General features: G+C 38.0%; 1 protein-coding gene across 6 annotated transcripts in view; it reads left to right on the forward strand.

Moving 5' to 3' along the window:
- SLC16A9 (solute carrier family 16 member 9) overlaps positions 1–15651 on the forward strand; it is a 76494-nt gene that overhangs the window by 34321 nt on the left and 26522 nt on the right. For 5 of the 6 annotated variants that reach the window (XM_077125258.1, XM_077125256.1, XM_077125253.1 and 2 more), the window contains exon 2: positions 9090–9322. In XM_077125258.1, the coding sequence (XP_076981373.1) occupies positions 9127–9322 (196 nt within the window). In that variant the 5' untranslated portion in view covers positions 9090–9126. Of the gene's footprint in view, positions 1–8556; positions 8814–9089; positions 9323–15651 lie in introns of those variants that run through there. The other variant, XM_077125257.1, reaches the window with a different exon arrangement.

Here is a 15651-nt window from a genome sequence, read left to right on the forward strand (position 1 = left end):
CATAAATGAACTGAAGGGAGGCCATAAACCCAGTATGATATTGACTTTTTTTTTACATGCCTCACAGATAATTAATTCAAGACAATCTCAACCTGAAGTCAACTATTTTTTCCCAAGGATCTAATTACATAATCTTAGATTCTTAGGGTGAAATATTCTATTTGTTTCTATCAGATATTTTGGTAGAAATTGAAATTCAAATCAAAGTTTGATTTTTTTTACCTCCTTCCATATTTTGTGGAAAAAATTCATCTGTGAGTCTTTAGTGAGCTATTTATTGGTAAAGTTCAAGAGAAGTTATTAGAGAATGATTTTTGTGGGGGTGAAGTACAAAAACGAGAGGAAACTGTCAACTGAAAATAGATTAAATAATTGTAAATCTCTCTCTGCTTGGTAAAAAAAAAAAAGTATAGTATGTATATATTTCAGGGACAGAAAACTTCCATGTCAAACATGCTGAGTGTATCAAATGTCCATAAAATGTCAAGTATGAAATTCTGACATTCCATATCCGGGAGAATTGAAGTTTCCAGCCAATGTAAAGAGTTGATGAAATAACAGGACTGGCATTATTCAAACCACAACTAAATGCAGGCTAAGGCATTGTAGCTTAAAGCTTTAATGTGAATGAAGTATAGTCTTACATCAATAGTCCTTTTCTTTTTCTGAAGGTAGTGTTTTTGAACTTGCCTAGCTCTCCTTACTCTTTAACAAAACGAATTCTAGCTTTATCTAATTTAGTAAATTTCTAGCTTTATCTAATCTAGTAAACTCTAGTAAAATGATTATCTAATTTTGTTGAACAATGATTTCTTATTATGGTTAGTTTTATTTCATGTTCTGATCCAAGGGAAGGTTACAATATGTGTAATATATTTAATTACCAAGTTAAGTTATCCACTTAAATTTTAAGTTAAAATTAATTTTAAAAATTTATTTTATTTTATTATTATTTTTTATGGGCAGGTACCGAGAATCGAACCCGGGTCTCTGGCATGACAGGCAAGAATTCTGCCACTGAGCCACCATCACACCATCCCTAAGTTAAAATTAATTTTATAATATACCATCAAACGCTGTGGTGTGTAAAACTGATCCTAAATTGCAGTGCTTCTCAAATAGTCTGTGAAAATGTATAATTTTTTTTAAAGGCATTTGCTCATGCAGTGTTCTGGTTTTGTTAATACTTGGTTAGTAAAGATTCCAAATTCTCAAAAAATTTACAAGACTATACTAAAGTGCATGCATTTCCTAGAAGCATGTTTCCTAGAAGCACATTTTCATGCAGTTATATGAGTAAGAGTCCAAACTTTTTAATATACCCATGGAACACTAGTCCAAATAACACCTTCCAATACTCATAGATCTTGTCTTTCTTAGAGAAAAAAATATCCAACACTTAGATAATGTAAATGGGTTACTAATGCTGACTTATTATGTAAAGTGTGAAAAAACCCCATCTTTGGGTTATAAATACACACTTCTTTGGACTTAAATTTCAACTGAGAACCATCTTTCTCCTCTTGTTTTTCTCTTTGAGTTCAGTAGGCCTGTTCTTTTCACTTTCCACCAAACCCCCATTATCCTTTCCCAAATCTCACCATTGTCCTTTAGAACCAATGCAATTCATGAGGTGTTCCACTCTTCCCATCTTGTTAGTTTTCATTTCTCCCTACTCTAAACATTTGATATCCATCCATCTCTTTGGCATACAATCATGGTCTCTTGTGCACATATCATCTCCATAGACATGTATCTTATCTTCTTAGCTGGTTTTATGGTGCTAGAAGGCAAGAACCATACCATGATGTTAAAGTTCACATGTCAACTTTACTAGGTTATAAGGTCCAGTTGTTTAGTCAGGCAAACACTGGCCTGATTGTCACTGTGAGGATATTTCATGGATTTAAATCATTAGTCAGTTGATTGCGTCTGTGGCTGATTATATTCACAATCAATAAAGTAGATTGCCTTCAGAAATGAGAGAAAGCTCAGTCAATCAGGCCTTAAAAGGAGAACTGATGATTTTAGCAGTCAGAAAGAAGAATTTCTATATCTACTTCAGTCAGCCAGCTTCTCCTGGGCAATTTATTGAAACCCTCTTTGGGGGTTTCCAACTTGTGGCTGCCCCTACAAAATTCAGACTTGCCAATCTCCATGGTCACATGAGCCAATTTCTATAATCTCATAAACTCTAATATTTGCATATATGTCCTACTGGTTCCATTTCCTGGTGAGCCATGACTAATACACATATCTTATTTTTATTTCCCTTGGTAAGTTCAATGAAATGTCTTACCTATATTTTGTGGTCATAGACTATACCCCTAAGCTTATCTTTGGTCCAAAGAGGGCAAAGGGGTGTATGGATGGGTAAAATTAAAAATGTGAAATTACAGCATACTCAAAATAGTTCTTAGTAAGATTTGTTCTGTCACAAATAAAAGAAACAGATATCAGCTAACTTAAAACAAACTGAGTAGAGATATTGTCAGCTCATCTATGAGCTGACTTAAAAACCGGAGAAACCAGGTGTGCTGGATTGAAAGGATGTATGTCCTCTAGAAAAGCCATTTTTTAATCTAAATCCCATTTCATAAAGGCAGAATAATCCCTATTTAATACTGTATGTTTGAAACTGTAATCAGATCATCTCCCTGGAGATGTGATTTAATCAAGAGTGGTTGTTAAACTGGATTAGGTAACAACATGTCTCCACCCATTTGGGTGGGTCTTGATTGGTTTACTGGAGTCCTATAAAAGAGGAAACATTTTGGAGAATGAAAGATTCAGAGAGAACAGAGAATGCTGCAGCACCGTGAAGCAGAGTCCATCAACCAGCGCTTTGGAGATGAAGAAGGAAGACGCCTCCCGGGGAGCTTCATGAAAACCAGGAGAGAAAGCTAGCAGATGACACTGTGCTTGCCATGTGCCCTTCCAGCTGAGGAAGGAACTGTGACTGTGTTCACCATGTGCCTTCTCAGATGAGAGAGAGAGACTCTGAACTTCACTGGCCTTCTTAAACCAAGGTATCTTTCCCTGGATACCTTTGATTGGACATTTCTATAGACTTGTTTTAATTGGGACATTTTCTCAGCCTTAGAACTGTAAACTTGCAACTTATTAAATTCCCCTTTTAAAAAGCCATTCTGTTCCTGGTATATTGCATTCTGGCAGCTAGCAAACTAGAACACCAGGCTTGGGTATTCTTGTAGAGATGAAGGTAGCAGGAAGTAGGAGAGGGTCTCTTTAGGGTACTGTCATTAGGATGAAATGTCAACTCCAAATAATTGTCTTTCTTTATAGTAGTTCACTCAAGATTCAGAGTCCTGGGAGATATGTCCTTCTGGCCTTGAGTGGATCATGAGCCACTCTATAGGTCAAGGTCAAGGAAACTTAATCACTCACCAAACCTTTACCCATAGGGGGGACCTAAGGCCTCCAAGTGAATTCGGGCACCATTATAAAAAGTGAAGAATGGTGAATAGCCTGTTTGTGAAATCACCTTGCAGAACATCTTTATTTAGGGAAGTAACAGGTGAAAGATATCTAAGGAATATCCTGACAGAAAACAGCAAAACACTAAATGATAGTTTTCACCATGTTCTAATGAAACTACATGCAACTTCAACTATGAGACAGTGACAGATTAGAATCTCTGAGCAAATTCTATAAAAACTTTTCTTTCTAGTCAAAGTTGATATACATAAGAGCTTTGTACTTCAAAGGTTTTCTCTGCCCAAATGTTTGCTATGAGAAGAGTTTCTCTGGCCTGTGTCCTATATGTTGAAATGACAACTAAGGTAAAAAAAAAGGAATAATACCCAAGCAAGGCAAGGGTATTTCATATAGAAAGACATTTCTGTTCACTTATGGTTTAAAACTGTCAAGAAAGATATCACTGTCCCCCAAAAAACACACTAGTTTTATTTAGGATTCTGGTACACTTGTCTGTATACTTTCCCTAAAGTGCTGTAATTTAAGGATATAATGAAGAACAATGTCATGTACATTGTCTTTACACAACTTTTTAGTCTTATTATTTCTATAATAAATTATCTGGTTGGGGGAATTAAGACTATATTTTCCGGACAGGTCATGGTGGCTCAGTGGCAGAGTTCTCACCTGCCATCCCTGAGACCTGGGTTCGATTTCCAATGCCTGCCCATGTTGAAAAGAAAAAAAACAAAAAGACTATATTTTCTTTAAAAAAGAGTTGGAACAGGAATTGTAAAATAATAAAATTGTCATTAGAAGAGCCAAAATTATATTGTTTACTTTAAAAAGGAGTCAGCATTAGAGAGAATATATTTTTGATAGATGGACAATTCTGATTACTTCAATGGATTTCAATGTTTGGAAATTTGAAATATTTTGTCTGTTAACAGAATCATCTGGTTTGAGAGGCTGGATTTTAGTCTCTAGTTACATCTTCCAGTTTTGGTTATTAAATATTTAAAGTTCATTTGTAGAAAGGCCTATGCAAGTGGTGACATGACTTCTGCTCAGTTCTCTGAATGCGAAGTGAAGAAATTCAGTGGAGCCCAGTTAAATGATGGGTGTCATTATGACTCTTAAGTAGCTACATGTCTAGTCATCTAATTAGTCACATGCATGAATGGATGGATTATATTCCTACTGTCTTTATTATTTGATGAAACCACAGCCAAGGGAATGGGCTTGGCAAAGTCTCTGGGCAGAGAAGATCTGTTGAACTTAACTGTGGGCCCAGCATAGCGAAGAGACACGGAGATGTAGATTAAGAGGGAGGCCCTGTTTAGGGCAGAAATGTTGTGCCCTCAAATCCATTCTTAGGTAAACTGTTTCAGAATTTCAGGAGGAAAGATTTCAAATTCTTTTTATAAAGAAATTTTGATAGCAAATCTGGCAAAAATTGCAATCAAGAAAATAGACAAATCTCACTAATGAACTCAAAATCCTTTAAAAATATGTTAACATAATTAGAATACTACATCAAGCAGGGAGGAGTTAATGTAATAACTCAAGGATGGCTCAATAGAAGAAAATACTGATTTTTTTCACATTAAAACTTATAATGAGGCAAGTCATAATTGTCTCCATACATATTGAAAATGCATTTGATAAAATGTAACCACAATTCTTCATAATAACATTCAAAAATAGAAAAATATTGATTCTTTCTTAACTTTGTAAAATAAATCTAAGTCTGAGAGACACATCATGGCATTTGGAGGCATTCCCACTAAAGTTGGGAACTAGACGAAGATTTATGCTTTTATTTAACATTATTTCGGAGGCACTTTTTAATGCAAAGACAAGAGAAGGAAAATTACAAACTATAAAAATCTGAAATAAGAAGGTAAAAATTTCACTGCAGATGATTGTATAACTGTATTTTACTGCATATATCAAGAGTATCATCTGAAAATCTGCAAATAAGATAATTTAGTAGGGCAGTAGGATACAAAATTAACACACAGATATCAATAGCTTTTACAAATGCAAACAGAATATAAATTTTAAAATGACCCTAATTACAATATTAACAAAAAGGATAAATGCCTAAGATAAGATAGGCAAGAAAATGTTAAGAAAACTTTTTAAACTGAGAATACAAAAGTAAATTGAGCAAATGGGAAGGCATATCATACTCTTATATAGAAAGATTGAACATCCTAAAACATTTAATTCTCCTGCAGTTACTTTATAAATTTAATTCAATCCCAATAAAAACAGCCTCAGATTTCTTTTAGAACCAGATAAGCCCAATTTCTAAGTTTGTATAGAAAAAAGTAAACAAGAATAGACCAAAAAAAAAAATACTGAAAAAGGAGCATAATGATGGAGAGAGGGGGAAAAAAACTCAGCCTCACTGGAGATTAAAATATTCTGAAAAACCTTCTAAAAAAAAGTTTAGTAACTAAACTAACGTGGTAAGGGTGTGTGAAAGACAGAAAAATAATGGACCAAAATAGAAAATCTGGAAATGTATTCAAAGATACTCAAGAATTAGGAATTACACGTGACTTCAAAAAGTTATAATAACATGCATACAGCACAATTTCTCATTTTGCCATTTTTAAGTGTGCAACTCAGTGGTATCGAATGGATTTTAACCTATAAATGGTGCTCAAGCACATTCATACTGTGAGAGAGGCAAATGAAAACCACCACTTTAAAGCCAACAGATTGGCAATATTCCAAAAGTTTCACAACACAAAATTGCTGGGAATTATATATATTGGTTTAGTCCCTTTGAAGCCAATTTGGTAATATATACCACAATTACAAATGTACATGCCCTTTGACTCAGCAATTCCATTTTGGATTTACCTAACAGATTTTTTTTTTTTTTTTTTTTAACATGGTCAGGCACCGGGAACCAAACCCAGGTCCTCTGGCCTGGCAGGCAAGCACTCTTGCCTGCTGAGCCACCATGGCCCTACCTAATAGATATTAAGAGGGTTGGCTAAACAAGTTCAGAGGAAAGCCTACATTGGAATACAGGGCAGCAGTAAGAAAAGAATGAGAAAGGTCATTGCGCTTTGATGTAAAAGCTCTTCAAGATTTATTTTCAAGTGAAAAAGTCAGGCACGTACTACTGTGAATAATATACTACTTTTTATTTTATTATTTTATTAATCAAAAAAATTAACAAACAAAACATTTAGATATCATTCCATTCTACATATACAATCAGTAATTCTTAATATCATCACATAGTTGCATATTCATCATTTCTTAGTACATTTGCATCGATTTAGAAAAAGAAATAAAAAGGCAACAGAAAAAGAAATAAAATGATAATAGAGAAAAAAAAGACTATACATACCATACCCCTTACCCCTCGCTTTCATTTACCACTAGCATTCCAAACTGAATTCATTTTAACAATAATATACTACTTTTTATGTTAAAAAAAATAAAAAGGAAATCTATATGTGAGTTAGCTTGTGTACCTATGAAGAAACGCCAGAAAGATAAAAAAGAAACACTGGTAGGTAGGGGCCAAGTGGGAGGAGCATAGACGGGGACTGTATACCTTTTGCCTCTTTCATTTTTTTTTTTTTTTGACTTTTAAAATTGTATAATATAACGTATATACAAAGCAATAATATTTAAATTGTATAATATAACATATGTTCAAAGCATTCTTCAATGAGTAATTACATGTGAGATCCCAGAGTTTGTCATGGGCTACCATATGATCCTTTCAGATTTTTCCTTTTAGCTGTGCCAGAATATAAGAAGCTAGAAAAAATATGTATTTTTTTATCATCACGATTGATTTTTTTCTTTTTTGTGAAAAGCAATATATATACAAAAAAGCAATAAATTTCAAAGCACAGCACAAAAATTAGTTGTAGAACAGATTTCAGAGTTTGGTATGGGTTGCAATTCCAAACAGCCAATTCTAGGTGCTCTAAGATACTGGAGACTAAAACAAATATCAGTTTAATGATTCCATAATCATATTCATTTGTTAAAATCTAGCTTCTCTGTGTAACTCCACCATCACCTTTGATCTTTCTATCCCACTCTTTAGGGGTATTTGGGCTATGGCTATTCTAACTTTTTCATGTTGGAAGGGACTGTCACTAATATGGGGTAGGGAGATGGAACTAACTGATGTTCTGGAGAGGCTGGACCCTCTAGGTTTCAGGACTTATCTGGTCCAGGGACCCATCTGGAGGTTGTAGGTTTCTGGAAAGTTACCCATGTGCATGGAACCTTTATAGGATCTTACATATTGCCCTAGGTGTTCTTTAGGATTGGCTGGAATGGTTTTGGTTGGGTCTGGCAATATATGATAGCAATATCCAACTGAAGCTTACATAAGAGTGACCTCCAGAGTATCCTCTCGACTTTATTTGAACTCTCTCAGCCACTGATACTTTAGTAGTTACAGGTCTTTCCCCCCTTTTGGTCAGAATGGAATTGTTGATCCCATGGTACCAGGGCAAGACTCACCCCTGGGAGTCATCTCCCATGCCCCCAGGGAGACTTTGACCCCTGGATGTCATTTCCCATGGAGGGGGAAGGATAATGATTTCACTTGCAGAGTTGGGCTTAGAGAGAGTATTGCCTCTCTCATTTTTGTACATGTGAATGTTTTGCCTTTTCAATAAATGAGTGAACAAAGCAGACAGCCATAGGCTGAGATACTCTGAACTTGAATTTAAAATGTACTACATATGCACACTGAGAATGCCCTCAGTGTGTTGCTGTGGAAAGATCTCCAAGGGTATTAAGTGAATAAAGCGAGGTGCAAAACAGAATGTATAATATGCTATGTGTGTCGAACAGGGGGGTTATCTAAGAATATCTGTTCGTTTTTGCTTGTATAGAGGTAGAGAAACCCTGAGATACCCAAGTGGCTGAACGCTGTGACTTGCTGCTGATTCCCCTCCAGGCCCCCACCCAGGAAAGAAAGATTCCTTGTCAGCTGCTGGGAGAGCTGTGGGTAGATTGATTTCAGCAGGTGTTCCCTGTGGGGGTAGATCGTCCCCTCACCTAGGGTTCCTACCCCTTCCTGGGGTGGCTCGCACCCAGGGACAGATCAGTCCGGGGTGTAAAGGGCCAGGCCCTCTCACCCAACTCAGGACCACCCTGTGCGGTCATCCCAGCTTCAGGATCCCCTCAGCTAAGACGGCATCGCAGCCTAACTGCTCCTCTGCCCAGCCCTGCTTCGTCTGTTCTCTTCCCCAGGTATCGATCCCAAGAGCAGGCCTAAGGATCCTCCATCTTCACCTCCTATGTCCTAAGAGTTGGCTTCCTGGGGAACCCAACATGGGGCAAGAAACGAAAGACAGTGGTTTCCTGTGGTTGAGGTGGGAATCTGATGAATAGGAACAAAGTTTGGAAGGAGACTTTTCACTGAATGCCTTTTATAATTAAAACAAAAAATTTATTTGAACCACGGACATGTATTATTCAAAAAAATAAATTTTAAAAGTTAATTTGTGTCATTGAAACTTTATGCTTTTTCGTGTATGTTTTTAGAGAAGCTTTTTTTTTTTTAAATTTAGGAGAAGATATGTTTAATCCAAAATGCTGTATCCTGCAACACCCTAAATACGCCTCTCTTTTTGCTTGTTTTTGTTTAGGACCGACAGAGAAACACCTCCTTGACTTCACCTTACAATGGAATTTAAAAAGTCACCTGATGGTGGATGGGGCTGGGTGATTGTGCTTGTTTCCTTCTTTACTCAGTTTTTGTGTTATGGATCCCCGTTAGCTGTTGGAGTCCTGTACATAGAATGGTTGGATGCTTTCGGTGAAGGGAAAGGAAAAACAGCCTGGATTGGATCCCTCGCAAGTGGGGTTGGCTTGCTTGCAAGTAAGTGGATAAACTCATGCCTTTCCTCACTCCATCATTTGATTACATTTGCTGCATCCTTAATGCTGTACAGGGACTATGAAGCTTTTTTTTTAAGTATAAGACATATTTTTCTGCCTTCATTGAGATTATAGTACTGCTTTTTCATTATAATAAACCTGGGTGGAGATTCAGGAATTCCATAAGATATTCCATCATTCATTCATTCTTCATTCATTTCTTTGCTGCTCTGTGCTGGGCTGTGTGTTAGATGCTTGGAAAAGGAAAGATGAACAGCAAATACATGGTTCCTGCTCCTAGAGATTCACAGTCTAGGGGGAGACACACATACATCCATGAGAAAGAATGGTCCTGGGTGAGAGGGGCTGGCCCTGTTCACCCTACACTGATCCATGAGAAAGAATGATTCGAGGAGATGAAGACAGTGATCCATTATGAGTGCAAAAAAACAGCAAAAGTTTGCCCAAGAAATGTTTGGAAGAATTTCTCAAGGTGTAGATTGTTTGAAAACTTGCTCAAGTACCAGTGGATGATAACTGATGTGTGAATAAGGGTTTGAAAGTATTGATTTCTAGAAAATGACCTGGTATGGAGAGAAGAGAATTTAATACACTCTAATTAATCACCCCTTCCATTACAAATGCTGTGTTGAACAGAGATATATAATTACCTTAGCTTCCAGCAAGGGTGAAAGAATAATTGACATCTCAATGAACACAACCTGTTAATTGATGTGTTAACAGTAGGGTGGTGGGCAAAGAGCAAATGATGCTCAAGAGTCCTGCAAACATTTCCTACATGGGTCATGATACTTCTCTCTGATTCAGATACAGTATATTGTCAAATTGCATGTCTTATTTTCATGACAGCTCCATGAGGAAAATCACACACAACAAAGGATAATTCTGTCTCCACAATGACAATGTTATTAGGGGTTGTAATATAATAATTTGTATAAGATAGATGTGAAAGATTTTAGGTGGCCATCAGTAGTGTCTCCTCAAGCAAGATATAGGATGTGATAGTATTACCTTTCTATATAGACAATGTTACAGGGTTTCATTTCCTTTTTATGATTAAACTCATTATGAAGTCATGGTTTGAACTCTGCATAATACTTAGTGACCCTTAGCCCAACTTACTTTGAACTATTTAAGCACAAAAGGGCTAAGCCCCTGACCTAGATGGACTCAGAAGCCCCAGGGTCTCTATCTGTGTGTCAGGAGCTTGTGATTTGTAGAGCGAATCCGGACCTTATGGGGAAATAAGGATGTTGATTGCGGTAGTTTCTAGGTTAGTTCAATTCTAAAACAATTTCATTAAAATGTGATTAAAACAAAATAAATTGCCCATTCCTTCTTTTCAATATCTTGTCTTTCCTGGGCACTACAGGGGACTTCTAAACTAAAAAGCAATTCCTTCCAATTGATGTATTACCTTATGTAATGTAATTAAAAACAAGACTTGAAAAACAATGCTGGATCATCTGGCTGTGTCAGGATAAGATAACTAAACGCAGTTAGGCAAATGAAAATAATACTACCATTATGAGCCCAAGAAAAACAGGAAAAGTTTGCCTGAGATTTGTTTGGAAGAATTTTTCAAGGTGTAGATTGTTTGAAAAATTACTCAAGTACAAGTGGATGATAACTGATATATGAATAAAGGGTTTGAAAGTATTGATTTCTAGAAAATGACCTGGTATGGAAAGAAGAGAAATTAATACACTCTAATTAATCACCCCTTCCATTACAAATACTGTGTTAAACAGAAATATAATTACTTCAGCTTCCAGCAAAGGTCAAAGAATAACTGACAACTCAATTAACACGTCCTGGGGAGCAAAGTTTCATGTCTAGCAGGGAGTTGAAGGTGGGGGGAAGCTGGGGTTTTGGGTCAGGTGCTGATGGTCAGAGCTGAGTTTCAGATTCCATCTTTGAAAACTGCACTGCAGCTCTCCAGTTCTTCAACTTCCTAGGATGATAATCATTTTGTCTCAAGGGGCCCAAATGAGCCAGGGGCTAGCTGCCCCCTTCACTTGTAGGTAGGACGTGATTTGTGGACCCAAGTGGAAAATTAAAATGTTATTAAGAATTTCAAGACAGCAACAATAGAGCATTGTATCAGGTATGGGACCAAAGTATGGGGCCCCGTTTAACTGCCGGTCCCATGCCCATGAAACAGGCCCTGCTTGGGGCTGGGGAGAGAGAGAGACCACCCTACCAAAGTTGAGGGAGAGGACAAGTCCTGGGAGGAGCATCAGGCTGAAGTCAGTGGCTAATTCAAGCTCTGGCTTTACCACTATTTGGTTGAGTGACCTTGTGCCAAGTCACTTAACCTCTTTATGATCATCAATTAGGGGACTTGAACTAGCTAACCGAAGCTTTAAAAGGTGAATACAGATACAGGAGAGCAGAAGTTGTAAGAAGACAGGGGTAGTGAAAAAAGATGATGGCTGAAGAACTACCACTTATGGGGGTGTGTGTAGGTGTGTGTTTGTGTGTATACACCAGATTTTTCTGTGTTCAGTTTTGAGCACAGCTGAGCCCACTGGACCTGCTTCCCTTGGTTCTTCATAGCATAAATTAAGAGAAAAATCTTCACAGCCATGGTTAGGTAGTGTTAGTCAGAGGTATCTCGCAGCATGGAAGCTACATTGACCATCCACTTTCTTGATAACTTCATTTTACAGAGAAGCAAGTGGATCGGTGCTACCTTGGGAGAGGGAAAGGCGTATCATGTTGGTGCCACAAGTGGTTATCAGCAGTTCTCAAACTCTTATAGCAGCAGTTCTATTATAGATAATTTAAATGGCTTATAGATAAATTTCATCGTATGATTGCCTGATCCCGCCCTCGATCATCCTAATTCAGTTGATCTGTGATAGAGCCCAGATATTTGATCATTTTTAAAGCCCCAAAAGTGATTTTAAGGAAAAATGATTTTCAGCTGAAGCTACCACTAATTTAGGCCCACTCTACATTGATTTTAGTTCGTATTTTTTGATAACTCTCCAATGCATGATTCTCTTTGACTTCTTTTCTTTATAAAGGGAACTAGTGGATCTCTACTTGGGTATAGTCCTTCTCATGCCATGTCAATCATGAGAAACCAAACATCAGCCGCTTGTTTTATCCTCGTAACAATGCACTAAGGCAGACCTTTTTGTCCTTGAGGTTTAGTGACTTGCCCAAGATGACTCACACACTTTTTGAGGGGAAGAATTGCGTCAGGGTTCAGGTTTTTTTTTAACCTGTTAAGCCTGTTCCATCATCTTTAAATTGGAGATAATAATACCTAGCTTATGATTATATAGAATGATTGAGATGGTGTTTGGCATATAGTAAGCGCTCCTCGAATATTACTTATTAGAAAACTAATCACCCATAAATTTCTTTCCCAGGCAGTTCCAAGCAAACTATGACTTACTAAAGAAAGGGATACTTCAGGACATAAAGACAATTTTTAGAGAAATGGTGTCTTAGATTGCCAGGGTTGCCATAACAGAATACCACAAACTAGGTGACTTAAAACAACAGAAATTTATTGTATTACATTCTGGAGGCCAGAACTCTGAAGTCAAGGTGCTGGCAGGCCCCTACTTCCTTCCAAGTCTGTAGGGACGAATCTGTTCTGTGCCTCTCTACTGGCTTCTGGTGGCTTGCCAGTAGCCCATTGGTATTCTCTGCCTCAGCCATCAAATGGTATTCTCATCTCTGTGTGTCTCTCTGTGTCCTGTCATGTTAGATGGAGAGCCCATCCTACTCTGGTATGACCTCATTTAAACTTGCTTAATTCTACTGGTAATGACCCTGTTTCCAAATAAGGTCACATTCTGAGGTACTGGGGGTTAGGACTTCAATATATCTTTTGGGGGGATGCAATTCAACCCATAACAGAAAAACGGAGGAATTTGAAGGCCCTTTCATTGTCTCTGACAAACCTAGGTTTGCACAATAGCTTATAATAGTTCATTAGAACTATGAGGACATGAAAGTCTGAACCTTAGACTCTATATAATTTAAATTCTCTATTCTTTCTCCTTGAAACTTGAATAATTCAGGAGAAAATACTTCTCCTCATCTGAATTATTTGTTTGTGCAGATGATCCTTTGGATGAATCAAGCTGTGTTAAAGGATCCTGCCAGATCCCTGGATTATATATTGTGAACAAGGTCACCTTACCATAAATTAAAGACTTCTCTGCTAGGGCATACAGAGAGAGAAGTCATAATTCATGCTTAGAAGGGGTTTGTGATCTCAGGAAGAGACAAAAAAGACAAAACAGTTTATGACTTCACAAATGTCAAGTACCAAGGAGAGAGGCAAGGGCAAGGCAATTTCTGGGATTTTTTCTAAGGGGATGGGCTGTGAGTTGGGCCACAAGGGTTGTGCAAGTGTTCTAGTTTGTTAGCTGCCAGAATGCAATATACCAGAAACAGAATGGCTTTTAAAAAGAGGAATTTAATGAGTTGCTAGTTTACAGCTCTAAGGCCAAGAAAGTGTTCCAATTAAAACAAGTCTATAGAAATGTCCAATCAAAGGCATCCATCCAGGAAAAGATACCTTGGTCAAGAAGGCCGATGAAGTTCAGGGTTTCTCTCTCAAGTGAGAAGGCACATGGTGAACACAGTCAGGGCTTCTCTCTCAGCTGGAAGGGCACATGGCGAACATGGCATCATCTGTTAGCTTTCTCTCTTGGCTTCCGGTTTCATGAAGCTCCCCAGGAGGCGTTTTCTTCTTCATCTCCAAAGGTCACTGGCTCGTGGACTCTCTGCTTTGTGGTGCTGCAGCGTTCTCTGCTCTCTCCAAATCTCTCATTCTCCAAAATGTTTCTTCTTTTATATGACTCCAGAAACTTCTCAAGACCTACCCAAATGGGTGGAGACATGTCGTCACCTAATCCAGTTTATCAACCACTCTTGATTAAATCACATCTCCAGGGAGATGATCTGATTACAATTTCAAACATACAGTATTGAATAGAGATTATTCTACCTTTACAAAATGGGATTTTGATTAAAACATGGCTTTTCTAGAGGACATACATCCTTTCAAAGCAGCACAGCAAGTGTGGGCAGGAAAGGGGAGAGCAGTTCACACAGAGCCCCCGTAGGCAGAGGCCTCGAGACTGTGCAGCAGGGGATGTGCTCTGGTCAAGTAAGTTTGTCTGGAGAAGAGGGGTTGTGTTGGAAGGTGGGAGGTGTGATGGTCAGTTTTATGGGTCAGCTTGGACGACTTATAACCTCTAAGTTATTCAAACACTTATCTGGGTGTTGCTGTGAAGGTATCTTGCAGATGTGAGTAAAGTCCATAATGAGTTGGTTTTAAATAAGGGAAATTATGCTAAATAACTGGGGAAGGCCAGATTCAACAAGTTGAAAGGACCTAAGAGCAGAGTTGAGGCTTCCTTGAATAAAGTCTTAGAGAAAACATTTAGCCTGTGGACAGAAGCTCCAGCTCATGCTCAAGAGATCCACCTGTCCTTCCTGAAGGCCTGCTCCCGACTTGCCTAGGCAGTCCTCATTATCACATAAACCTATTCCTTGCAATGACTCTTTTTTTTTTTTTAACTTTCTCCCAGAAAGCTGTAAATCATTCACAATGCACAGTTTTAAAAGTTGAAGGAAATACTTGCTTCACTTGCTTTTATACAATTAACCTCTTAATGTGTATCTCCTACTGGTTCTATTTTGGTTGAAAATTTAATTATATAGAAGGAATGGAAGGTAACTCAACAAGAAGGCTAACATAGCCTTGCATTGATTTAAGATTAGCAAAACACCCTTTGGCTAGATGTCATTTGTTAAATCCAAGGAGAAGGGTAGGGCCACTTTTCAGACAACTGAGTTGGTGAAACAGCAGGGAAGACCTTTTGCTCTGTAGTTTTGTACTCAAAGCATATTTGAGTCCTTCTTCCCCAAATCGATTGCTTCAGATGCCTTCAATTGAATCTTACAGGTCAGTAAACACATCTCTAGGTTAACAGAGTGCCTCACCGTAGCCGGATGGGCTTGCTGACTGAGGTGCGAATGCTAGCAGAGCTGGGTTTGACCATATATGTATCTATTTTTACCTTCAAGTACTGGTAACTCTTCATGGAGGACCAAATTCCTGCCTCTCACCAAGGATTCCACTGCACTGGCCAACTTGCAGTCAGCTAGATAGTTCCAGGAATGGGAACATGAGAACCCCACAGGGGAACGAAGTTACTGGTCGTAGCAGGTAGCATGGGTGAGGGCTCTAAGTATGGAGAAGCCCACACCATACTATTTCCTGCCTGCATCTTAGGTAGCGGGAAGGGATCTGATGGTCCTCATCAGTGGACT

The sequence above is a fragment of the Tamandua tetradactyla genome, chromosome 13 (genome assembly GCF_023851605.1).
Source record: "Tamandua tetradactyla isolate mTamTet1 chromosome 13, mTamTet1.pri, whole genome shotgun sequence".
Taxonomy (NCBI): domain Eukaryota; kingdom Metazoa; phylum Chordata; class Mammalia; order Pilosa; family Myrmecophagidae; genus Tamandua; species Tamandua tetradactyla.